The sequence below is a fragment of the Bos taurus genome, chromosome 16 (genome assembly GCF_002263795.3).
Source record: "Bos taurus isolate L1 Dominette 01449 registration number 42190680 breed Hereford chromosome 16, ARS-UCD2.0, whole genome shotgun sequence".
NCBI lineage: Eukaryota > Metazoa > Chordata > Mammalia > Artiodactyla > Bovidae > Bos > Bos taurus.
This window is the reverse complement of record NC_037343.1, coordinates 28,204,229-28,230,088: the sequence shown is the minus strand read 5'-3', so window position 1 is coordinate 28,230,088 and position 25,860 is coordinate 28,204,229. Positions and strand designations below refer to the sequence as shown.

The 25,860-nt window shown below is 37.4% G+C and overlaps 1 protein-coding gene across 2 annotated transcripts in view; it reads right to left on the bottom strand.

Moving 5' to 3' along the window:
* DNAH14 (dynein axonemal heavy chain 14) overlaps nucleotides 1-25,860 on the bottom strand; it is a 377,701-nt gene that overhangs the window by 212,710 nt on the left and 139,131 nt on the right. For both annotated transcript variants that reach the window (XM_059875675.1, XM_059875674.1), the window contains 6 exons: nucleotides 23,900-24,021; nucleotides 19,672-19,843; nucleotides 18,286-18,390; nucleotides 18,075-18,193; nucleotides 17,218-17,292; nucleotides 3,663-3,750 (listed from right to left, as the gene is read on the bottom strand). In XM_059875675.1, the coding sequence (XP_059731658.1) occupies nucleotides 3,663-3,750; nucleotides 17,218-17,292; nucleotides 18,075-18,193; nucleotides 18,286-18,390; nucleotides 19,672-19,843; nucleotides 23,900-24,021 (681 nt within the window). The remainder of the gene's footprint in view (nucleotides 1-3,662; nucleotides 3,751-17,217; nucleotides 17,293-18,074; nucleotides 18,194-18,285; nucleotides 18,391-19,671; nucleotides 19,844-23,899; nucleotides 24,022-25,860) is intronic.

Sequence of the window (25,860 nt, the reverse complement as noted above, 5' to 3'; positions counted from 1 at the left end):
CCTTCTTTTTTTTTCTACCCATGTGCTAATCCCCAGAACCTGTGAATATGTCACCTTATGATGGGAACAGTTGATTAAGACCTTGTGACAGGGAAGTTCTAGATTTTCTGAGTGGGGCCAGTGTAATCATGTGTATCCTTAAAATTGGAGAACTTTCTCTGCTTCTACACAGAGGGAGATAAACTACCGAAGAATGGTCAAAGAGAGGTGACGCTGGTAGCTCTGAAGATAAAGGAAGGGGCTATGAATCAAAGAATTCCAGAAGATGGAAAAAAGACAAAGAAATGGATAAAGGAATACAGCCCTGCTGATACCCTGATTTCTGCCCAGTAAGTAAGACCTGTTTTGCCCAGTGATCCACTGGAGAAGGGAATGGAAAAACCACTTCAATAGTCTTGCCTCAAGAACTCCATAAACAGTATGAAAGGAAAAGAGATATGACACTCCATGGAAGATGTACCCCCCCGCCAACTCCCAGGTTGGAAAGTGTCCAATACGTTAATGGGGAAGGGCAGAGAAATAGCTTCAGAAAGAATGAAGAGGCTGGGCAAAGCACAAATGACACTCAGTTGTGCTTGTGTCTGGTGGCGAAAGTAAAGTCTGATGCTGTAAAGAACAATATTGCATAGGGACCTGGAATGTTAGGTTCATAAGTCAAGGTAGATTGGACATGGTCAAGCAGGAGATGGCAAGAGTAAACATCAACATTTTAGGAATCAGTGAACCAAAATGGACCTGAATGGGAGAATTTAATTCAGATAACCATTATACATACTACTGTGGGCAAAAATCCCTTAGAAGAAATGGAGTAGCCCTCATAGCCAACAAAAGAACCTGAAATGCAGTACTTGGGTACAAACTCAAAAATGACAGATGATCTCGAATTGTTTCCTAGACAAACTATTCAACATCAGTAATCCAAGTCTATGCCCCAACCACTAATACCAAAGAAGCCAAATGATTCTATGAATTAATATCAAAATAAAAAGATGTCCTTTTCATCATTGGGGATGGGAATGCAAAAGTAGGAAGTCAAGAGATACCTGAAGTAACAGGAAATTTTGGCCTTGGACTACAAAATGAAGCAGGGCAAAGGTTAACAGAGTTTTGCCAAGAGCACACAGTAGTCATAACAAACACCCTCTTCCAACAACACAGGAGACGACTCTACATATGGACATCGCCAGATGGTCAATACTGAAATCAGATTGATTATATTCTTTGCAGCCCAAGGTGGAGAAGCTATATACAGTCAGCAAAAACAAGACTGGGAGCTGACTGTGGCTCAGATCATGAGCTCCTTATTGCAAAATTCAGGCTTAAACTGAAGAAAGTAGTGAAAGCAACTAGACCATTCAGGTATGACCTAAATCAAATCTCCTATGATTATACAGTGGAAATGACAGATAGATTCAAGGGATTAGATCTGATAGACAGAGTGCCTGAAGAACTATGGACAGAGAATCATAATACTGTACAGGAGGTGGTGACCAAAAATATCCCCAATACAAAAAAATGCAAGAAGACAAAGTGATTTTCTGAGGAGACTGGGGAAATAGCTGAGAAAAGAAGAGAAAGAAAAGGCAAAGGAGAAAGGGAAAAATATTCCCAACTGAATGCAGAGGTCCAGAGAATAGCAAGCCTTATGTGAATAATGCAAAAAAATAGAGGAAAACAATAGAATGGGAAAGACTAGAGATCACTTAAGAAAATTAGAGATACTAAGGGAACATTTCATGCAAGGATGGGCGCAATAAAGGACGGAAATGGCAAGGACTTAATAGAAGCAGAAGAGGTGGCAAGAATACACAGATGAACCATACAAAAAAATAGTATAATGTGGTCACTCACCTATAGCCAGACATCCTGGAGCGTGAAGTCAAGTGGGCCTTAGGAAGCATTCCTATGAACAAAGCTAGTGGAGGTGATCCAATTCCAGTTGAGCTATTTCAAATCCTGAAAGATGATGCTGTGAAAGTGCTGCACTCAATATGCCAGCACATTTGGAAAACTCAGCAGTGGCCACAGGACTGGAAAAGGTCAGTTTTCATTCCCGTTCCTAACAAGGGCAATGCCAAATGATATTCAAACTCCCATACATCTATGCTCATTTCATATGCTAGCAAGATAATGCTCAAAATCCTTCAAGCTAGGCTTCAGTACATAAACTGAAAACTTCCAGTTGTACAATCTAGGTTTAGAAGAGGCAGAAGAACCAAAGATCAAATTGCCACATTTGCTTGATTGTGTAAAAAGCAAGGGAATTCCTAAAAAACATATACTTCTGCTTCATTGACTATACTAAAGTCTGACTGTGTGGATCACAATAAACTGTGGAAAGTTCTTAAAGAGATGGGAATACCAGACCACCTTCCCTGTCTCCTGAGAAACCTGTATGCGGGTCAAGAAGCAACAGTTAGAACCAGCCATGGAACAACAGACTGGTTCAAAATTGGAAAAGGAGTACATCAAGGCTGTATATTGTCACCCTGCTTATTTAACTTATATGCGGAGTACATCACGCAAAATGCCAGGCTGGACGAATCACAAGCTGGAATCAAGCTTGACACGAGAAATATGAAGAACCTCAAATAAACAGATGATACCATTCTAATGGCAGAAACTGAAGAGGAACTAAAGAGCCTCTTGATGAAGGTGAAGGAGGAGGGTGAAAAGCTGGCTTAAAACTCAACATTCAAAAAACTAAGATCATGGCATACAGTCCCATCACTTCATGGCAAATTGAAAGGAAAAAAGTAGAAAGAATGACAGATTTTATTTTCTTGGGCTCCAAAATCGCTGCAGTTGGCGACTGCAGCCATGAAATTAAAAGATGCTTGCTCCTTGGAAGAAAAGCTATGATCAAACTAGACAGTGTATTAAAAAGCAGAGACATCACTCTGCTGACAAAGGTATGAATAGTCAAAGCTATGGTTTTTCCAGTAGTCATGTATGGATGTGAGAGTTGGACCATAAAGAAGGCTAAGCACTGAAGACTCGATGCTTTTGAACTGTGATGCTGAAGAACACTCTTCAGAGTCTCTTGGACTGCAAGGAAATCAAACCAGTCAATCCTAAAGGAAATCAACACTGACTATTCACTGGAAGTACTGATGCTGAAGTTGAAGCTCCAATATTTTGGCCATCTGATGCAAAGAGCCAACTCACTGGAGAAGACTCTAATGCTGTGAAAGATTGAGGGTAGGAGGAGAAGGGGACAACAGAGGATGAGATGGTTGGATAGCATCACTTGCTCAATGGACAAGTTTGAGCAAACTTGGGGAGATAGTGGAGGACTGAGGAGTCTAGTGGACTCCAGTCCATGGGGTCACAAAGATTCAGACATGACTGAACAAACAACAAAATAATTCACGAGTTATATTCCTTCAACATTTTATCCTGAACATTTCTAAAAGCATGGACAAGTTGAAGACATTATAAAATGAATACCCATATACCTATCACTATGTTCCTTAATAAACGTTAATATTTACTTTGTCAGGTGTCTGTCCATCAAGTCAACCATCTCTCCATTTTATTTTTTGATGCAGTTCAGAGTTACATATATCAGTAACCTTCATAATGGTTTATTTCTAAATCTTTGTTTTCTGGGCATGTAGTTACAGATTAAATACTGATACATCAAAGAAGTATTTACTTACCACAGTGAGTACCACTTGTCCTGGATGAGACAGCACCCATAGGGAAAACTGTTGGTAGTACCAGTCATCAACTCCTTGACTTATAAATCTATAAGCAAAAAAAAAAATTTATAATATTTATATTTAATCACTGATTGTGGCCATTTAATGATTAAGCATAAGATAACACAGGAATTTTCCTTTAGGCTCCCTGAGTTTTCTGTTCTAATTTAGGTATATAAATAACAAAGCAGAGATAATAGAGGTTTAATTCATGCATAATGTATATTCCTTAAATTCCTCTTTAACATCATCTGCACATTTCCAATAAAACCATTGAGTTTCTGGGATGGTGTGCATGTGTGTTAAGTTGCTTCAGTCTGACTCTTTGTGACTCTATGGACCATAGCCCACCAGGCTCCTCTGTCCATATGATTCTCCAGGCAAGAATACTGGACTGGGTTGCAATGCCCTCCTCCAGAGGATGTTCCTGACCCAGGGATCTAACCTGTGTCTCGTGTCTACCTGCATTTGCAGGCAGGTTCTTTACCACTAGTGCCACCTGGGACTATATTAAACTAGGAGATGACACCTATTAGCTTTGAATTTCTAATACTATCAATGGTAAAAACAGTATTTGAAATAATTTCAACAAAATTGAATATTGGACTGAAATGATCAGGTGATTTTTAACAGTAAAGCCCTACATTTAACTTTAAAAAGTAATGATAATTTAACTTTTAAAAGTAATGAAGAGGGGAGGGTGGTCCTAAGATGGTGGAGGAATAAGACAGGGAGAACAATTTCTCCCCCACAAATTCATCAAAAGATCATTTGAATGCTGAGCAACTTCCACAAAACAACTTTCTGAATGCTGGCAAAGGACACCAGGCACCCAGAAAGGCAACCATTCTCTTCAAAAGGAGGTAGGACAAAATATAAAAGACAAAAAGAGAGACAAAAGAGTTGGGGATGGAGACCTGTCCTGGGGAGGGAGTCATGAAGGAGGAGAAGTTTCCAAATAGCAGGACACCCTCTCATCGGTGGGTCTGTGGGGAGTTTTGGAATCTCAGAGGGCAACATAACTGGGAGAGGAAAAAAAAAACCCACAGAATAGGTGCCTAACTGCAACTGACAGCGGAGAAGTAGCCCAGACGCCTGTGTACGCCACCAGCTAGCGGGGGCTGGACAAGAAGGAGCAGGTTGCATGCTTAGGGTAAGGACCAGACCTGAATGCCCTGGGGACAATCTGAGGGAGCTAACATGAGATAGCAACCCAAACTGTGGGATAGCCAGAGAGAGAAAAAAAAATGAGAGAACCTTCCTGCGTAAAGCTCTAACATAAGGTGCAGCCTGGCCTGCTCACAGAAAAAAGGATTGAATGAATACCAAAGGAGACCTAGCTGGCTGCGGACCCGTCCCTTCCCCCACCAGAAGCAGAGAGGCAGGCGAGTGACAGCCAGAGCCAGAAGGCAAGGGGCAATCTCTGCCCCAGAGACGGCGTACTCCACCAAACTGTGAGCAGGCTCCCAGTTGCTAACCAAGTCTTCCTGGGATCCTGGACGGTTGACATCTGCCTGGAGGGTTGCAGCCTGAGACCAGCTCCCCAGAGGAGACACACAGCACACCTGAGACAGCGCTCTCGTGGCGCACTTGGGAAACTGAGATGCTACGACACCACCTGGGACAGTGTGCTTGCCAAGAACCTGGTTGCCTGAGCTGCTTGGGAAGGGCACAGAACACACGTCCAACCAAGTCTGTGCATTTGCGGAGTACCCGAGAACATGAACCTGAGCAGCTTAGACCTGGGAAGTGCATAAAATGCAGGGCCTGCTTTGAACAGTATCCCAGCAGAGCCTGAGCAGTGTAGACTGGGAAAGCACACACCACTGTGAGCTGGAGCAAACCCAGTGTGGTCCATACACTGGGAGCACTCCCCACACACACCAGTGATATTTGTTTGCAGTGTTCCTCCCTCCCCACAATACAACTGAACAAGTGAGCCTAAATAAGTGACCACCTTTTCCGCCTTATGTCAGGGCAGAAATTAGACACTGAAGAGACTTGCAAACAGAGGAAGCCAAAATAAACAAAGAAGGGGGAACCACTCTGGAAGGGACAGGTGCAACGTATTAAAACCCTGTAGTTAACATTGACTAAGCATTGGAAGGGGTCTTCTCTATAGACCTTAAGAAGAAGTATAAGCTGGAACAAGGAACTATCTGAAACTGAACTGACCCCATACTGCCCTCAACAGCTCCAGAGAAATTGCTAGATATATTTTTACTATTATCATTTTTTAATTTTAAAGTTCTTTATCACTCCTTTAATTTTCATTTTTCTAACCTACTATTACCTTGCAAAAAAAGACCCTATTTTTAAAGTAAATTTCATATATATATATATATTTATAATTTTTGTGATTGATTTTGTTTTGCATTTTTAATATTGTATTACTGAGAGTCTAATTTCTACTCTAGATTTTTAATCTTTGCTTTTTGGTATTTGTTAACCATTTTGTACCTTTAAGAATCTAATCTTCAGTACCCATTTTTACTTAGGGGTGTGATTAGTGGCTTGATTGCTTTTTCCCCTTTTGACTCTCCCCTTTCTCCCCCAGGTCACTTGTTATCTCTTCCCTTCCCCTTCTCTTCTCTACTTAAATTTATGAATCTCTCTGGGTGTTCTGGGCTGTGGAGAACACTTAGGGAACTGATTACTGCCTACACTGGTCTCTCCCCTTTTGACTCCCCCTCTTTTCCTCCTGGTCACCCCTATCTCCCTCCTCCTTCTTCTCTGTGTAACTCTGTGAGCCTCTCTGGGTGTTCCAGACTGTGGAGAGCATAGGGAACTGATTACTGGCTAGATTGGTCTCTCTCCTTTTGACACCCCTCTTCTCCTCCTGGTCACCCCATCTCCCTCCTCCATCTTCTCTTCTTCATGTAACTCTGTGAACCTCTCTGGGTGTCCCTCACTGTGGAGAATCTTTTCACCATTAACCTAGATATTTTATCATCTATGCTGTATGGATGGAGAAGTCTTGAGGCTACTGTAAGAATAAGACAGAAAGTCAGAGGCAAAAGGCTTAAATTCAAAACTTGAGAACACCAGAAAACTCCTGACTCCAGGGAACATTAATTGACAAGATCTCATCCAAAAGCCTCCATACCTACACTGAAACCAAGCTCCACCCAAGAGCCAACAAGTTCCAGAGTAAGACATACCACACTAATTCTCCAGCAAGGCAGGAACACAGCCCTGAGCATTAAAATACAGGTTTTCCCAAAGTCACATCAAACCCATAGACATCCCAAAACTCACTACTGGACACTTCACTGCACTCCAGAGAGAAGATATCCAGCTCCACTCACCAGAATACAGACGCAAGCTTCCCTAATCAGGAAACTTTGACAAGTCACTCGTCCAACCCCACCCACAGGGAGAAAACTCCACAATAAAGAGGAACCACAAACTTCCAGCCTACAGAAAGGCCACCCCAAACACAGCAATCTAAACAAATTGAAAAGGCAGAGAAATATTCAGCAGGTAAATGATAAATGCTCACCAAACCAAACAAAAGAGGAGGAGATAGGGAGTCTGCCTGAAAAAGAAGTCAGAATAATGACAGTAAAGATGATCCAAAATTTTGAAAACAAAATGGGAGTTATAAATAGACTAGAGACAAGGATTGAGTAGATGTAAGAAATATTTAACAAGGACCTAGAAGAAATAAAAAAGAGTCAATCAATAATGAATAATGCAATAACTGAGATCAAAAGCACTCTGGAGGGAACCAACAGTAGATTAACTGAGGCAGAACAGAGTATAAGTGAGGTGAAAGACAGAATGGTGGAAATAAATGAAGTAGAGAGGAAAGAAAAAAAGGAATTAAAAGAAATGAGGACAAACTCAGAGACCTCTAGGACAAAGTTAAATGCCCCAACATTTGAATCATAGGAGTCCCAGAAGAAGACGACAAAAAGAAGGGGCATGAGAAAATACTTGAGGAGATAAGAGTTGAAAACTTCCCTAAAATGGGGAAGGAAATAGCCACTCAAGTCCAAGAAACCCAGAGAGTCCCAAACAGGATAAACCCAAGGTGAAACAGCCCCAAGACACATATTAATCAAATTAATGAAGCTCAAACACAAAGGACAAATATTAAAAGCAGCAAGGGAAAAGCAACAAAAACACACAAGGGGATTCCCATAAGGATAACAGCTGATCTTTCAGCAGAAACTCTTCAGGCCAGAGGGGAATTGGCAGGACATACTTAAAGTGATGAAAGAGAAAAACCTATAACCCAGATTACTATACCCAGCAAGGATCTCATTCAAATATGAAGGAGAAATCAAAAGCTTTACAGACAAGCAAAAGCTGAGAGAATTCGGCACCACCAAACCAGCTCTTAAACAAATGCTAAAGGATCTTCTCTAGACAGGAAACACAGAAAAGGTTTATAAACTCGAATCCAAAACAACAAAGTAAATGGCAATGGGATCATACTTATCAATAATTACCTTAAATGTAAATGGGTTGAATGCCCAATCAAAAGACAAAGACTGGCTGAATGGATACAAAAACAAGACCTCTATATATGCAGTACAAGAGACACACCTCAAAACAAGGGACACATATAGACTGAAAGTGAAGGGCTGGAAAAAGATATTTCATGAAAATAGAGACCAAAAGAAAGCAGGAGTAGCAATACTCATAATCAGATAAAATAGACTTTGAAATAAAGGCCATGAAAAGAGACAAAGAAGGACACTACATAATGATCAAGGGATGAATCCAAGAAGAAGATATAATGATTATAAATATATATGCACCCAATATAGGAGCACCACAGTATGTAAGGCAAATGCTAACAAGTATGAAAGGGGAAATTAACAGTAACACAATAACAGTGGGAGACTTTAATACCCCACCCACACCTATGGATAGAACAACCAAACAGAAAATTAACAAGGAAACACAAACTTTGAATGATACAATGAACCAGTTAGACCTAATTGATATCTATAGGACATTTCACCCTCAAACAATGAATTTCACCTTTTTCTCAAGTGCACACAGAACATTCTCCAGGATATATCACATAAATCTAGCCTTGGGCCATAAATCTAGCCTTGGTAAATTAAAAAAAACTGAAATCATTTCAAGCATCTTTTCTGATCACAATGCAGTAAGATTAGATGTCAACTACAGGAAAAAAACTGTTGAAAATACAAACATATGGAGGCTAAACAACACACTTCTGAATAACCAACAAATCACAGAAGAAATTTTAAAAAAATCAAAATACACATAGAAACAAATGAAAATGAAAATACAACAACCCAAAACCTATGGGGTTCAGTAAAAGCAGTGCTAAGGGGAAGGTTCATAGCAATACAAGCTTACCTCAAGAAACAGGAGAAAAATCAAATAAATAACCTAACTTTGCACCTAATGCAAATAGAAAAAGAAGAAATGAAGAACCCCAGGGTTATTAGAAGGAAAGAAATCTTAAAAATTAGGGCAGAAATAAATGAAAAAGAAACAAAGGAGACTATAGCAATAACCAACAAAACTAAAAGCTGGTTCTTTAAGAAGATAAATGAAATAGACAAACTATTAGCCAGACTCATCAAGAAAAAAAGGGAGAAGAATCAAATCAACAAAATTAGAAATGAAAATGGAGAAATCATAACAGACAACACAGAAATACAAAGGATCATAAGAGACTACTATCAGCAACTATATACCAATAAAATGGACAACTTGGAAGAAATGGACTAATTCTTGGAAAAGTATAACCTTCCAAAACTGAACCAGGAGGAAACAGAAAATCTTAACAGATCCATCACAAGCATGGAAATCGAAACTATAATCAAAAATCTTCCAAACAAAAGCCCAGGACCAGACAGCTTCACAGGTGAATTCTACCAAAAATTTAGAGAAGAGCTAACACCTGTCCTACTCAAACTCTTTCAGAAAACTGCAGAGGAAGGTAAACTCCCAAACTCATTCTTTGAGGCCACCATCACCCTAATACCAAAACCAAAACCAGACAAAGATGCCACAAAAAAAAAAAAAAAGAAAGAAAGAAAACTACAGGCCAATATCACTGATGAACATAGATGCAAAAATCCTCAACAAAATTCTAGCAAAAAGAATCCAACAACATAGTAAAAAAACCATACATCATGACCAAGTGGGGTTTATCCCAGGGATGCAAGGATTCTTCAATATTTACATAATCAATTAATGTGATACATCACATTAATAAATTGAAAGATAAAAACCATATGATTATCTCAGTAGATGCAGAGAAAGCCTTTCACAAAATTAAACCCCATTTATGATAAAACCCTCCAGAAAGCAGGCATAGAAGGAACACACCTCAACATAATAAAAGCCATATATGATAAACCCACAGCAAGCATTATCCTCAATGGTGAAAAATTGAAAGCATTTCCCCTAAAGTCAGGAACAAGACAAGGGTGCCCACTCTCACCACTACTATTCAACATAGTTTTGGAAGTTTTAGCCACAGCAATCAAAGAAAAAGAAATAAAAGAAATCCAGATTGGAAAAGAAGTAAAACTCTCACTGCTTGCAGATGACATGATCTTCTACATAGAAAACCCTAAAGACACCGTCAGAAAATTACTCGAGTTAATCAATGAATATAGTAAAGTTGAAGGATATAAAATTAACACAGAGAAATCCCTTGCATTCCTACACACTAACAATGAGAAAACAGAAAGGCAAACTAAGGAAACAATTCCATTCACCATTGCAACGAAAAGAATAAAATAATTAGAAATACATCTACTTAAAGAAACAAAAGATCTATATACAGAAAACTATAAAACACTGATGAAAGAAATCAGAGGACACAAATAGATGGAGAAATATACCATGTTCATGGATTGGAAGAATCAATATAGTGAAAATGAGTATACTACCCAAAGCAATCTATAGACTCAATGCAATCCCTATCAAGCTACCAACAGTATTTTTCAGAGAAATAGAACTAATAATTTCAAAATTTGTATGGAAATACAAAAAAACCTCGAATAGTCCAAGCAATCTTGAGAAAGAAGAATGGAACTGGAGGAATCAATCTGCCTGACTTCACACTGTACTACAAAGTTACAGTCATCCAGATAGTATGGTACTGGCACAAAGACAGAAATATAGATCAATGGAACAAAATAGAAAGCCCAGAGGTAAATCCACGCACCTATGGACACCTTGTCTTTGACAAAGGAGGCAAAAATATACAACAGAGAAAAGACAATCTCTTTTAACAAGTGGTGCTGGGAAAACTGGTCAACCACTTGCAAAAGAATGAAACTAGAACACTTTCTAACACCATACACAAAAATAAACTCAAAATGGATTAAAGATATAAATGTAAGACCAGAAACTATAAAATTCCTAGAGGAAAACATAGGCAAAACACTCTCTGACATAAATCACAGCAGGATCCTCTATGACCCACCTCCCAGAGTAATGGAAATAAAAGCAAAAATAAACAAATGAGACCTAATTAAACTTAAAAGCTTTTGCACAACAAAGGAAACTATAAGCAAGGTGAAAAGACAGCCTTCAGAATGGGAGAAAATAATAGCAACCGAAACAACTGACAAAGAATTAATCTCAAAAATATACAAGCAGCTCCTGCAGCTCAATACAGAAAAATAAACGACCTAATCAAAAAATGGGCCAAAGAACTAAACAGACATTTCTCCAAAGAAGACATACAGATGGCTAACAAACACATGAAAGGATGCTCAACATCACTCATTATCAGAGAAATGCAAATCAAAACCACAATGAGGTACCATTTCACGCCAGTCAGAATGGCTGCTATCAGAAAGTCTACAAACAATAAATGCTGGAGAGGGTGTGGAGAAAAGGGAACCCTCTTACACTGTTGGTGGGAATGCAAACTAGTACAGCCACTATGGAGAACAGTGTGGAGATTCCTTAAAAAACTGGAAATAGAACTGCCATACTACCCAGCAATCCCACTGCTGGGCATACACACTGAAGAAACCAGAATTGAAAGAGACACATGTACCCCAGTGTTCATCGCAGCACTGTTTACAATAGCCAGAACACGGAAGCAACCTAGGTGTCCATCAGCAGATGAGTGGATAAGAAAGCTGTGGTACATATACACAATGGAGTATTACTCAACTATTAAAAAGAATGTATTTGAATCAGTTCTAATGAGGTGGATGAAACTGGAGTCTATTATACAGAGTGAAGTAAGTCAGAAAGAAAACAATACAGTATATTAACGCACATATATGGAATTTAGAAAGATGGTAATGATGACCCTATATGCGAGACAGCACAAGAGACACAGATGTAAAGAACAGACTTTTGGACTCTGTGGGAGAAGGTGAGGGTGGGATGATCTCAGAGAATAGCACTGAAACATTTATATTACCATATGTGAAATAGATTGCCAGTCCAGGTTCAATGCATGAGACAGGGTGCTCAGGGCTGGTGCACTGGGACGACCCTGAGTGATGGGATGGGGAGGGGGTTCGGAGGGGGTGTTCAGGACGGGGAACACATGTACACCCATGGCTGATTCATGTCAATGTATGGCAAAAACTACTACAATATTGTAAAGTAATTAACCTCCAATTAAATAAATAATTAATTTTAAAAAGTAATGAAGAAAATATAATTATGAAAAATATCCCCACATTTTAATTTAACACCACACTTATTATGTGCCAAAAGTACATGTTTTAATATTGTTATGGTGAGTTTCTTTTTTCATACAGAACTTCAAAGTTTCTACATGGTGAAATTCTTCAATCTTGTGCTTTATCTCTGACATCATGCCTTAGAAATTCTCAACTCTAAATTAATTTATTTTCTTCTAATGCTTAAATTACTTCATTTAAAAATTTATCAACATTTATTAGAATATTTTAAATGAATATTCTTTAAATGTTTGCTGCATTACAGTGTCTATTTGTATTACTTTCTTATCTTTGCTGCTGAGAAGTATATTTATAATAACTTCTTAATTATTTCAAAGTAATATCAGTGGAAAATGCACCTTTCACCAATTAAAATGACCTTTTATTTAATTTAATGGCCTTATTTTCACTGTTTCATGAAATACCTTTACTGTTTCTTTCATAACTTATTGCATTGCTGTATCTCCCAAACAGCATCTCCCAAAACAAAACATTTTTATTAACAGTTAATAAACACACTTGCATGAATATTTATGATATTTAGCTTGGGTTTTGTTAGTTCTTTGCTTTTTATTTTGATATTTATTTTTTCCATGTTTATATTTATATGAATATACACACAAGTGCAGTATAATTTATTTCCTCCATAGTTTTGGAAATATTTGTTCTAAGTTTAAAAAAATCTATCAGGAGAAAGTGGATCAAGATTTCTAACTAAACAGTCCTATCTTCATTCTGAACCATATTCCTTCAAATGAGAGAAAATACATGAAAAATTACACATATAAAGAGTTGGAAAACAAGAAAGTATGTTCTAGTGCATTAAAAACTTGAGAATTTCCTAACAGATGGAAAAAATGTTGAGATTTGAGCCCAGGACAAATCTTTAGGTAAATTAATTAAGAGAGGGCTTTCTCAATAGGGAAACGAATGGGCCTCTGCCTCCTCCAATTCCCCTTTCCCCCATCCTGAGCTGCTATTAGCCATTCAGAATGAAAATCCAGGGAAGTGTTTGGTAGAGTTCTCGTAGGTTTGGGGCTGGACAGAGAAGCAGAATGAAGCCTGAAATAACTCCACACATTTTAAAAGACTGTAGGAAAGAAAGGAGGAGAAGGAAGTACAGAGAGGAAGGAAGGAAATAAAGAAAGCTGACATTGGCATTTTTCCATAAGAAATAAAATAATGAAACAGTGCTGGAACTAGAGTGGCAGTCAAATGTCATGGGTAGCTTGTGACTGCCAGCAGAAATGAAAAGCAACCTCCATACATTGAAAGAGAAGCTACTTTTCTCTTACTTACTTACTCTTCTCTCTACTCAGGACTAGGTCCTACACATTCTGCTTGTCAAGCAATACCTACAGTCTGATAGGTACAGATACTAGAAACTAATATTTGTAATTAGAAACTAATATTTGTTTGTAGGAGAAGAGGGACTAGCCAGTATAAATATGAACAGATAACCAAGAATGGTGAAACATTTTAGGGAAATTAATAACAAGAAAAAGAGCAGAAATCCTTTCCAATAGAAAAACTAAAATGAGGAAGTAAATGAAAACAAAACAAACCACAAACTTGCTAATCATGGATAATTAAAAGTGTTAGTCACTCAGACGTGTCCAACTCTTGCCAACCCCATGGACCAGAGCCCACCAGGTTCCTCTGTCCATGGGATTCTCCAGGCAAGAGTACTGGAGTTGCAATTCCCTCTCCAGGGGGTCTTCCCAACCCAGGAAATGGATTCTTTACCATCTGAGCCACCAGGGAAGCCCAAGCATGGATAAGTATTGACCTATAAATAGAGAACTAAGAGCAATGTGGAATAAAATCCTAAATAATTACAAGGTGATGAGAGGGAATTATGAATTAACTCATGCTCTTTGGGGAAAAATCAGAGATACTATAGAATTTGATTAAAATGCTTCACTAAGTATATTAAAATATTGAGTATTCACTAGGAAAAAAAGTGTAACTTTAGCACAGCTACAATAAAAGAGATTAAGAAACTCAGTCTAACAATAGTAAGTGAAAAGAAAACCCCAAACCAAAAGTCCAGTTAGAAAACAACAGGATAGCAAGCAGGAGTCCAAATGAGTTGATAATAAAAATAACTGCTTAAAGGCAGCATATCAGTAAGCAGGAAACAGCACATTCAAAAGATTACTTGAAGAGAGTTTAATGAAGGTACACTCTGCAGAGGATGAGGGCAGGGTTAAAGGAACCAGCAGGGCTTGAAGTATCACATTTTAGCAAATGGGGGTCATTGTTACCAAAGGATTGAATGAATAAGGGGAACAATATTACTGGAAACTGGTGAGGGCTGGGGACTTTGGAGAAGGGCCATTTGTCAAAAGCTGTGACTTTAGGTAAAGGAACTTAAGAGTCTGTCAAAACTGTAGTAAGGCAGACAGAGAGTCTCACATTTGCCCTACCCAACTGGGAGCTAGAGGGTAAGAAGTCCATGTATATGAGCACTCATGGACATGAGCATCCCAGACGGACATAAGACCAAAAAAAAAAAAGCAGAGAATGGATCTTTCGGGCATACATACTAACCAGCACTGAAAAGTACTTTAGTATTAGTAGAAAGTAAAAAAAAATAAAAGCAAGAATTAAAATCCGTTCTTCATTCAAGAAATATTTACATGACACAGAAATGTTAAAAATAACATAGTGTTATAAATTTTTGTGATTATGGAAACAAGCATGGCATTATTAGTATTAAATAAAAAATACTAACTGGTATAAATACTGATATTTGACTAAAAAAACACTCTACAAAGAAGTTTATGAATAACAACAGAGCATCAAAATACATGATAGATATTAAAAACACAAAAGAAATGGATGAATCCACAAAAAGTAGGAAATATTTTAAGATAGCTTTCTTCAGAAATGGAGAAGGAAATGACAGCCCACTCCAGTATTCTTGGCTAGAGAATCCTGTGGGCAGAGGAGCCTGGTGGGCTGCTGTCCTAGGGTCGCACAGAGTCGGACACGACTGAAGCGACTTAGCATGCATGCATGCATCTTAGGAAATAAAGAGCCAATAAATAAATAAGAAAATCGAGGAAAGTTAAACATAAGGAAATTTATTCATATAATTCATGACATCCACAAATTAAAGGCAAAAGTGCATGTGAGTTTCTCAGTAGATTCATAATACATCTGATGTAATTGCTGTTGTTGCTGTTTAGTCGCTAAGTCATGTCCAACACTTTGCAACCCCATGGATGGTAGTCTGCCAGGCTCCTCTGTCCATGGAATTTCCCAGGCAAGGTGGATTCTTTACCACTGAGCCACCTGGGAAGTCCTTGATATAATTAAACATTCTTATTTATAAAAAAGAAAAAACTCTGCAAACTTGGAATAGAATAAAACACTTGACTTTGATACAGGGTATATTCCAGAAACCTAAGTATCATAAATGGTGAAACATTAGAAGCTTTCCCAATAAAACTAGAAACAAGGTAATTAAATAGTTAATTCCACTAGAGGACTGTAAGTAAAGAAAAAAGTATGGGAGACCCCTGAAGTTAATGATCACTCAAGAAAGCAGGTTTACTTAACTACAAAGTGAAGCAGGCTTGCTTAGCAACAAAACATGCAAAGAAAGCATGAGACATACCCCCAAACAATTAAACAATGATGACACGAGACCCACATCCTGCCCAGTGAGTTCAGTAAGTTAATGGTTCCTAAGACATGCTCCTCTGCATGTACTAATGGAAAATGTGACATTATACTAAAATATGAGATGATTTACCATTTTTAGTATATACCATCCTTCTGCTGATTTGAGTAGTGCCATGATAGTCCTAGTTTGACCATGAAGGGACAAGAAAACCCCCCCATCTGATGAAAAGGAGGAGCTGATGACAGCAATGTGATGTCTAGTCAAGAATGAGAAAGAAGGTGGTCTTTCCCCTCTCTACTTTTCCTTCGATTATAAAACTGTAGCCTCTCAACAGAGGCACCCTTTTGCTCACCAGCTTGTAAGCCTCACAAGCAACCTATTCTAATAAGTCACTTCTTATCTATCACTTTGTTATTGTGGTTTAGTTGTTCAGTGTCTGACTCTTTTGCGACTCCATGGCCTTTAGCCCACCAGGCTCCCGATTTTCCAGGCAAGGATACTGGAGTGTGTTGCTATTTTCTTCTCCAGGGGATCTTCCTGACTCAGGGATCAAACTGTCTCCAGCACTGCAGGCAGATTCTTCCTGGGAAGCCCCATCTATCACTTTGCCTCTCACCAAATTCTTTCTGCACTGAGACATAAAGAACTGGAGCTCCTCAGAGCTCCCCCCTCAGACGCATTTTAACAGTTTTAGGAGTAAATAATTGGAAATGTAAAAGACTGATCTAGTCAAATTAGTTTTAAAAATTCATACCCTGAGGCTCTTTCTTTAAAACAGAATGCAATGATAGAAATATAAAGAAGATAGCATTAAAAAAACTAAAGCAAATAATCAATCTTAGGAAGCAAAAGTGGGACAGAAGTGCAGAGTACTAAAGTGGGCTGCAACCAGAGGCCTCCTGGGCGCTAGGTTTTTTGAAAGCAGGCAGAGGTAGATGTCAGTTCAAGTCCTGGCCAGTCTTCAGAGACTTATGAATTTCAAGGTACACAAGACTGTCCAGATGTTGTCCATGAGTACACACTAAAACTGACATTTACACTGCAAAAATGAGTGTTTTCCTTTTAGTCATGTGCCATTGTGTTCTATCAAAACCCATTTCATAAAAGACTATACTCCATATATTTCTCTGGGTACTTCCCACTTATATTAGTAGATAATTAAACAAGCTTAAAAATATGTATGCATATACATATAATCTTAGGATTTAAAAATTGTACTTACTTTTTTACCAGATCAAACATGGTTTTCTCTACATTTACCAGCCATTGTTCTATACCACTTCTTATACGGATTTTCCTATAATTTTTTCAAAAATAATTATTATGAAAAATTCTCTTTATTATTTTTATTCATGTTTCATTCCTTTGGTCAGTCTGTAAAACTGTCTTAAAACTACACCTATAATATTCATGGGCCAAAGGACTATAATTCTATACTGTCTTTGGTATTTCTAGATCTTAAATTAGAAAATAGATCACCTAGTTTTTGGAAATTTTGACATCAAAACAATAAATCTGAAAAATTAAAAGGAGCCAGTAAAATATGAATTTGCAAAACAGATAAATATTACAAAACATTTTTGGCTTCCTTAATGAATCTTCCAAATAGCAAGCCAAGGTCAGGGCCGGGTTAGAGGATTTGTAAATGGGAAGGTTTGGGCATAGTAATTTTTAATCACCTCACTTTAGGAACCTCATGCCAAAGGCTAGGGAGCTCTTACAAGGGGTGGCAAATTGTACTAGTGTAATGGAAGAACTTCATTTACTATAATTGCCAGGAAACCATTCATGACAAAACCAGAAGTCAGAGGAAACAGCAGTGGGAGTAGCATCAGCAACCCTAAGGAAATAGCAAATTTCCTTCCTACCTATATTCATATAATGAAACTTTGTGTTGGCTCATAGGATATATTAATATATATAGATATGGAAAGGTAAAACTCTACATAAGTAAATTATCTTTGAAGAAATAGTTTGATTAGCAAATGTCTATGAAATGTCAGAAACTTCCAAGCAAAGGTTTTAAATAATGAAGATTTACAGAGTCTAAATGCTTAGTTTACGACATAGATATCATACTTTGGCAGCACAAGAGTTTCTCCTTCAGCAGATATGAACATTATCACAGCATGAGGGCCAATTTCTTGTTTCCATATCAATAAGTGTCTTATATTTTCAAAACATTTCACAAGATGAGGCTGTGGGCCAGAAACAAATGTCAATAACATTATAAAATTCTGACTTGGTTGGATAATAACATTGCTGAACAGAGAATAATGAATGATATTACCTGTACACACTCAGGATTTCTGCTATCAGATAGAATATCAAGAAGTTCAGCATTGCTAAGAAAGTAAAATCTTGGGAATATCATTCTTTTAGTTTCAAGATAGTCCTGTACAGATTCAAAAGAAATACAATTCAGAGTATATGATTAATCATGATATTAATTACATTATCATTGTGCCTACATTTACATACAAAAGGCACATTATTAAAGTTTCAGTATACATAGTAGTATCAGTCAAAATAACATACTGTGCTCAACAAAAGTTATACTTAAATTACTAACCAAAAAAAAAGGAACCATAACTAAAGCAATTTAAAACAAAAACAAAAAATCCAAGTCTTACACACATGTACACACACATATTATTGATCATTAATAAAGCACTGTATTTTAGTATTATCATCATTGCTTTCCAGTGTTCCCAACTTTCTGCTCTTAATTCCCTATCCTTCTGGAGAATAAGTTATCATTTCAGCAGGCCACTTCACATTCTACTATACAGAGAATTCCTGTATTTCCACCCCTACCCACAATTTATCTGTGTTCACACCAATCTTAAACTCTTCTTTTCAGAGGAAGAGATACTACTCACTTATGTGGGTGAATTATCCTTGTTTTATTTACTACTCTCCTATATCTTCAATTTCTTGGTTGCAACAGACTTCTTAAATTCTCTCGTTAAGTATATACATTATATACATACACACATGCATGGGCAGAGAGCTTTCTGTAGGTTGTAACTACCATATGTGGGTATTCTGGAGGGGTGATCATAACCACTAAGACTTATGTTCAACAAGCAAAAGGGATGAATGCCTGGAAAAAAAATCTTGGTTTATGAAGTAAAGTGAGTATGTCCACCACAAATCTCAAATATTAAAACCAGTTTTTAAAGATATGCATGGCTAGCTGACATTTTAATGTACTGGAAATATAAAAATATATGAACCAATATACAAATATATTAATTTATACAATCATCAAAATATTCATTTTCAACTTCTACTGATTTTATCAACTTAACAATAGTTGTGGTGCTAATATAGATAACATTAATTATTAACTACTTTCTTTCTGCCAGCTCTTGTGTTTTAAATTCATTATCTCATTTAACACAAAACTCCTCAAGGTAAGAGTTATTCCCAGTTTAAAGTTAAGAAAAACTAAGCTCTCAAAAATTTGATACTTTGCCTAATGTCATCTAGATTGATTCAACCATTTTTTTGTTGTTTTTAATAGCATTTTCATAAACTTATACATGGTGAGAGTTTGAAATATTGTTGGCTGCTAGAGTAAAGAAGAAAATCTACATTGGAATTAGTTTCTGTAGTACATTACATTTTGCAGATTAAATGATTCTCCACTTTACAATTGCTATAGTTTTACCTCAAGATTTTTCTTTATATATTCAAGATGTATATTGCAATTTTGCAGAATTTCAAGGACTCCTGCAGAGGTAGCTATTTGCAAAGCATCCAGTTTGTTGTATATTTTTGACATTATTTCTTTCCACATGGAAATGACTTGAGAGAAGAGTTTTGCTTCTCCCGGGAGCTGCCTTTAGAGAGAAAATTTGAGATAATTTTGTTTTTGAAGGGGCTATAATTAAAATCCATAACCTAGATGCATTTGCCACTGAATATTGTTCAATTTAGGGCTTTCCTGGTGGTTCCGATGGTAAAGAATCCATCTGTGGAAGACCTAGGTTCGATCCCTGGGTTGGGAAGATCCCCTGGAGGAGGGTGTGGCAACCCACTCCAGTATTCTTACCTGGAGAATCCCCATGGGCAGTGGAGCCTGTTGGGCTACAGTTGATGGGGTCACAAACACTTGGACATGACTGAGCGACTAAGCACAGCACAGCACAGCATTGTTCAATTTATAAAATGTACTGAGATTATATTTTTGCTGACCAATCACTAACTAAAGATTTTTTTGAATGTCTATTATGTACAAGTGATGTACTTGGTAGGGAATACTAGGATAAATTAGACATACATTCATCATTTAATAAGATAATATTAACACTGAGTCAGAGAGATAAGACAGATATATACCAGGTTCTATATAAAATAAGTTGAAGCAATCTGTGTCCTACAAAATGTAACAAAACAAAGGGCTACTGAAATCCTAGAAAGGAAATGCAATTTGGGGAGAGGTTTTGGGGAAGAAGCTATTTGATCCGAGCGTTAAAGGAGTAGAGAACTGCAGAGAGGGCACTAGACTTAGGAGCAGGAATATAAAGGCACATATAAGAAAATCTGAGTTCTATTAATAATTATTTAATCTTAGAAGATTAGGAAATGTAAAGCAGGTTCAACATAAGTATAGAAATTTTCCTTTACAGATTATCAGTATTTTCTCTCCTTGGAAAAAGGAAGCAAATGCCACACATGGCATGGTAATCTAGTGATATATTGAGTTTTGTTGCTATTGCTGTTGGAGTTTAATGAAGGAAGTGTTTTCAGAAGTTGTGTGATCTAGTTCTTTCACTTTTTCTGCTCACGCAATTTCCCTCTCCCATCCTACCCTAGCTCCAATCTGAATGGCTTGGAGGTTGAGGTGGAGAATAAATTGAAGGGAAAGCCTAAAAATTTTTTTAAATTGGAAAATAGTTGATTTACAATGTTGTGTTAGTTTCAAGTATACACCAAAGTGATTCACCTATACATATACATATATCCATTCTTTTTTAGATTCTTATCCCATACAAGTTATTACCGAATATTGAGTTATCTGTGCTACACAGTAGATCCTGAAAAGTTATGTATTTTATATATATAGTAGTGTGTCAATTTAATCCCAGCCTCCTAATTTATCCTTCCCCTGCTTTTTTGCTTGTGGTAACCATGTTTGTTTTCCTCATTTGTGACTCAATTTTTGTTTTGTAAATAACTTCATTTCAGCCATTATTTTAGATTCTACACATTAAGGGATATCATATGATACTTGTCTTTCTCCATCTGACTTACTTCACTTACTATGATAATCTCAAGGTCCATCCATGTTGCTGCAAATGGCTTATTTTGTTCTTTTTATGGCTGAGTAATACTCCATTGTATATACGTACCACACCTTATCCATTCATCTGTTGATGGACATTTAGGTTGTTACCATGCTACTGTAAATAGCTCAGCAATTAAAACTTGGGTGCATGTACCTTTTCAAATTATGGTTTAATGGGATTGATAGATCCCACTGGTAGTTCTATTTTTAGATTTTTAAGTACCCTCTATACTTTTCTCCATGGTGGTTGTACCAATTACATTTCCACCAACAGTGTAGGAAGGTTTCCTTTTCTCCACACCCTCTCCAGCATTTATTGTTTGTAGATTTTTTTCATGATGACCATTCTGACTGATGTGAAGTGATACCTCATTGTGGTTTTGATTTGCATTTCTCTAATAATTAGGAATGGGCTTCCCTCATGGCTCAGTGGTAAAGAATCTGCCTGCTAATGCAGGATACACAGGTTCAATCCCTGGTTTGGGATGATCCCCTGGAGAAGGATAGGGCAACCCACACCAAAAGAGTCAGGCATGACTTAGTCACTACATAAAAACAAAAATTTCTACAGCTCAGCAAAAATCTTAGCAGGGAGAGACTTCAATCTCACCTACAGTTTAGCATCTTCCCAATGTCTCTGGGAGGTTCTAGTACAACTCACATTTAGTTGGGAGTGAGGGTAAATGGCACTACATACTATACTCTCAAAAATTCCCGTTAAAGAATTATTTTCTCTATAGAAGGCTTCAGCATCCCTTAATTAAAAGCCCCATTTCTAACCTCACAGCAAATCCTGAAAAGAAAAACTTGGTGATAATGTGAATTCCTTAACCTGGAGTTGTATCTTGCCATCATTTAAGAAATCTTTAGTAGAAAATAGAATTAAAGTTTGAATTTATGACATTAAGTTGTAGTCATAAAGAACATATCCCTAAAGGTATGTGGTTTCACCTTTGAGAACTATCAGAATACCCATAGATTAATGAAAGACTAAAACATTCAAATGACAAGAGACATACATGTATAACAAAAATGTGTATTGTTCCCTACAAAGCAATACTTACATCTAGACCGTTCCTTTTGTAAAACTCTAATAGCTCTCCTTTGCCAGTAAAATAAAGTTCAAAATAGTTAACCTGATATTCAAGGTATTCTTGTAATCTGTTCTAATATGCCTTACAAATACCTTCCCCAGGTCTTCCTACTTTATTTCAGAACAGCTTCTAGACTATCTTGTGTAATTTTCTGCCAGTAGTTTCAATTCTATCTACAGAGTACATGTCTCAAGTACTCTTGAGAGCTATCACTTAAAGACAAATTAATTCAAATGTTACAAATAAAAGAAATGGTAGAATTTCAGACAATTTTTCAGTTCAGTTCAGTCGCTCAGTCGTGTCCGACTCTTTGCGACCCCATGAATCGCAGCACGCCAGGCCTCCCTGTCCATCACCAACTCCCGGAGTTCACTCAGACTCACGTCCATCGAGTCAGTGATGCCATCCAGCCATCTCATCCTCTGTCGTCCCCTTCTCCTCCTGCCCCCAATCCCTCCCAGCATCAGAGTCTTTTCCAATGAGCCAACTCTTCACATGAGGTGGCCAAAGTACCGGAGTTTCAGCTTTAGCACCATTCCTTCCAAAGAAATCCCAGGGCTGATCTCCTTTAGAATGGACTGGTTGGATCTCCTTGCAGTCCAAGGGAATTGTTAGGACCTCTATTATTTCACATGGTTCAAAGCAAGTGACTATCATTAATGTGTGAATACTATTAAAAACATATTTATTGTTCACGTGAAAACCATACTAATATTCCAGAACTAAATAGACACCTAGCATTGTGGCTTAAGGATTATGACATTTGTCGCTTATTTCCCAGTACTTAATAGCTTTATATCAATAATTGAGAAATAAGGATTTTTTTTATAAAGATGATACTTTAAATCTTTTAAAAAAGGAAGATGGTTACATAATAATGATTTGGCAGATTATATTTCTATACCTATAGGTAGAATAGTTTTAGAGTGGTCACTGAGGAAATTATTTCTCTCTCTTTTTTTTTTAACTTTACAATATTGTACTGGTTTTGTCATACATCAACATGAATCTGCCATGGGTGTACACGTGTTCCCCATCCTGAACCCTCCTCCCACCTCCCTCCCCATACCATCCCTCTGGGTCATCCCAATGCACCAGCCCCAAGCATCCTGTATCCTGCATCAAACCTGGACTGGCGATTCGTTTCATATATGATATTATATATGTTTCAATGTCATTCTCCCAAATAATTCCACCCTTTCCCTCTCCCACAGAGTCCAAAAGACTGTTCTATACATCTGTGTCTCATTTGCTGTCTCACATACAGGGTTATCATTACCATCTTTCTAAATTCCATGTATATGTGTTAGTATACTGTACAGGTGTTTTTCTTTCTGGCTTACTTCACTCTGTATAATAGGCTCCAGTTTCATCCACCTCATTAGAACTGATTCAAATGTATTCTTTTTAATGGCTGAGTAATACTCGATTGTGAGGAAATTATTTCTCAAAAATTACAGGAAATAAATTACTACATTTTTTTACCTGTACATGACATAGTTTAAGTTTTTTACCTTTGTATTTCTGCAGAATGAAAGATTGGTTCAAGATAAAGCCAATTTCTTTGGCAATTCATCCATTCCTCAAGAGTGTATGAGAAGAGAGCCAAGTTTTGATCCCATTCATCTACAAGATCCTACAATAAAAAAATGCACATACATACAAATCTAAATACATAAAATTACTTATGAGTAATGTGATAGAAACAAACCAAAGGTGACTATCAGTCACTGACATAAAAAAAGTAATTATAATAGAGGGTCACATTCAGTTCAGTTTAGTTCAGTCACTCAGTCATGTCTGACTCTTTTCGACCCCATGGACTGCAGCATGCCAGGCCTCCCTGTCTATCACCAACTCCTAGAGTTTACTCAACCTCATGTCCATTGAGTCAGTGATGCCATCCCACCATCTTATCCTCTGTCATCCCCTTCTCTTCCCACCTTCAATCTTTCCCAGCATCAGGGTCTTTTCAAATGAGTCAGTTCTTCACATCAGGTGGCTAGAGGGTCACATAAATTAATGTAAATTGAATTATATTTAGTTTGGGGAGAGGTTAAAATGTCTTATTCATCCAATTGTCTTATTGGACAATATTCAGATATTTTTGGTAGGCATAGTCTTTCATTCCTTTCTTTAAACATTTTTGTACAAATGTGTATGTACATATAATATCTCTAACAGTTTATATAAATGTAACCATATTATGCACACTGTTTTGTAAATTGCTTTATGTTTTAACCTAACAGTGTCTTTGTAGAGGTTTTATGCCAATACTTTTAAGTATTCTTCATTATTTTAACTCCAGGAAATTCTATTGTGTGAATAAGACATCTTTTTCCAGCTAGTATAGTACTAAATAATAGAAAAATGGTTGAAAATCAATTAATAACACATTGTTGAAAAATCAGTAGACTGGTCTATCCCCTAACTGTGGCTTCTCAGAAGGAACCACTTGTAACTCATTTATATTTCTCTTCTGAGATTAACTTCTATATTTCTTTCTTTTAAAACGAATCTATATTTCAACAGCTTTATTAAGGTATAATGGGATACAATAAACCACATATATTTAAAGTGTACAACTTGATGTTCTCAGATATGCTTATACCTGTGAAACAATCACCAAAATCAAGATAATAAACATATTGATTACCTTGAAAGGGTTTCTTAAACCCTGTTGTAATACCTTCCTCCCAACTGACTTAATCCTATTCCTATGGAAACCAGTGATTCCCTATGGAAACCAGTGATTCCTATGGAAACCACTTTCTGAAACTATAGACTAGCTGGCATTTTCTAGAATATTATATAAATGGAATCATACAGTATCTATTGTTTTTTGTCTGACTTCTTTCACTCAGCATAGTTATTTTAGGATTCATTCATGTTGTTGTATATATCAAAAGTTCATTTCTTTTTATTGTGGAGTAGTAATTCTACTTCAGACGCTTACTCCTTGGAAGGAAAGTTATGACCAACCTAGATAGCATATTCAAAAGCAGAGACATTACTTTGCCAACAAAGGTTCGTCTAGTCAAGGCTATGGTTTTTCCTGTGGTCATGTATGGATGTGAGAGTTGGACTGTGAAGAAGGCTGAGCGCTGAAGAATTGATGCTTTTGAACTGTGGTGTTGGAGAAGACTCTTGAGAGTCCCTTGGACTGCAAGGAGATGCAACCAGTCCATTCTGAAGGAGATCAGCCCTGGGATTTCTTTGGAAGGAATGATGCTAAAGCTGAAACTCCAGTACTTTGGCCACCTCATGCGAAGAGTTGACTCATTGGAAAAGACTCTGATGCTGGGAGGGATTGGGGGCAGGGGGAGAAGGGGACGACAGAGGATGAGATGGCTGGATGGCATCACTGACTCGATGGACGTGAGTCTGAGTGAATTCCAGGAGTTGGTGATGGACAGGGAGGCCTGGCGTGCTGCGATTCATGGGGTCGTAAAGAGTCGGACACGACTGAGCGACT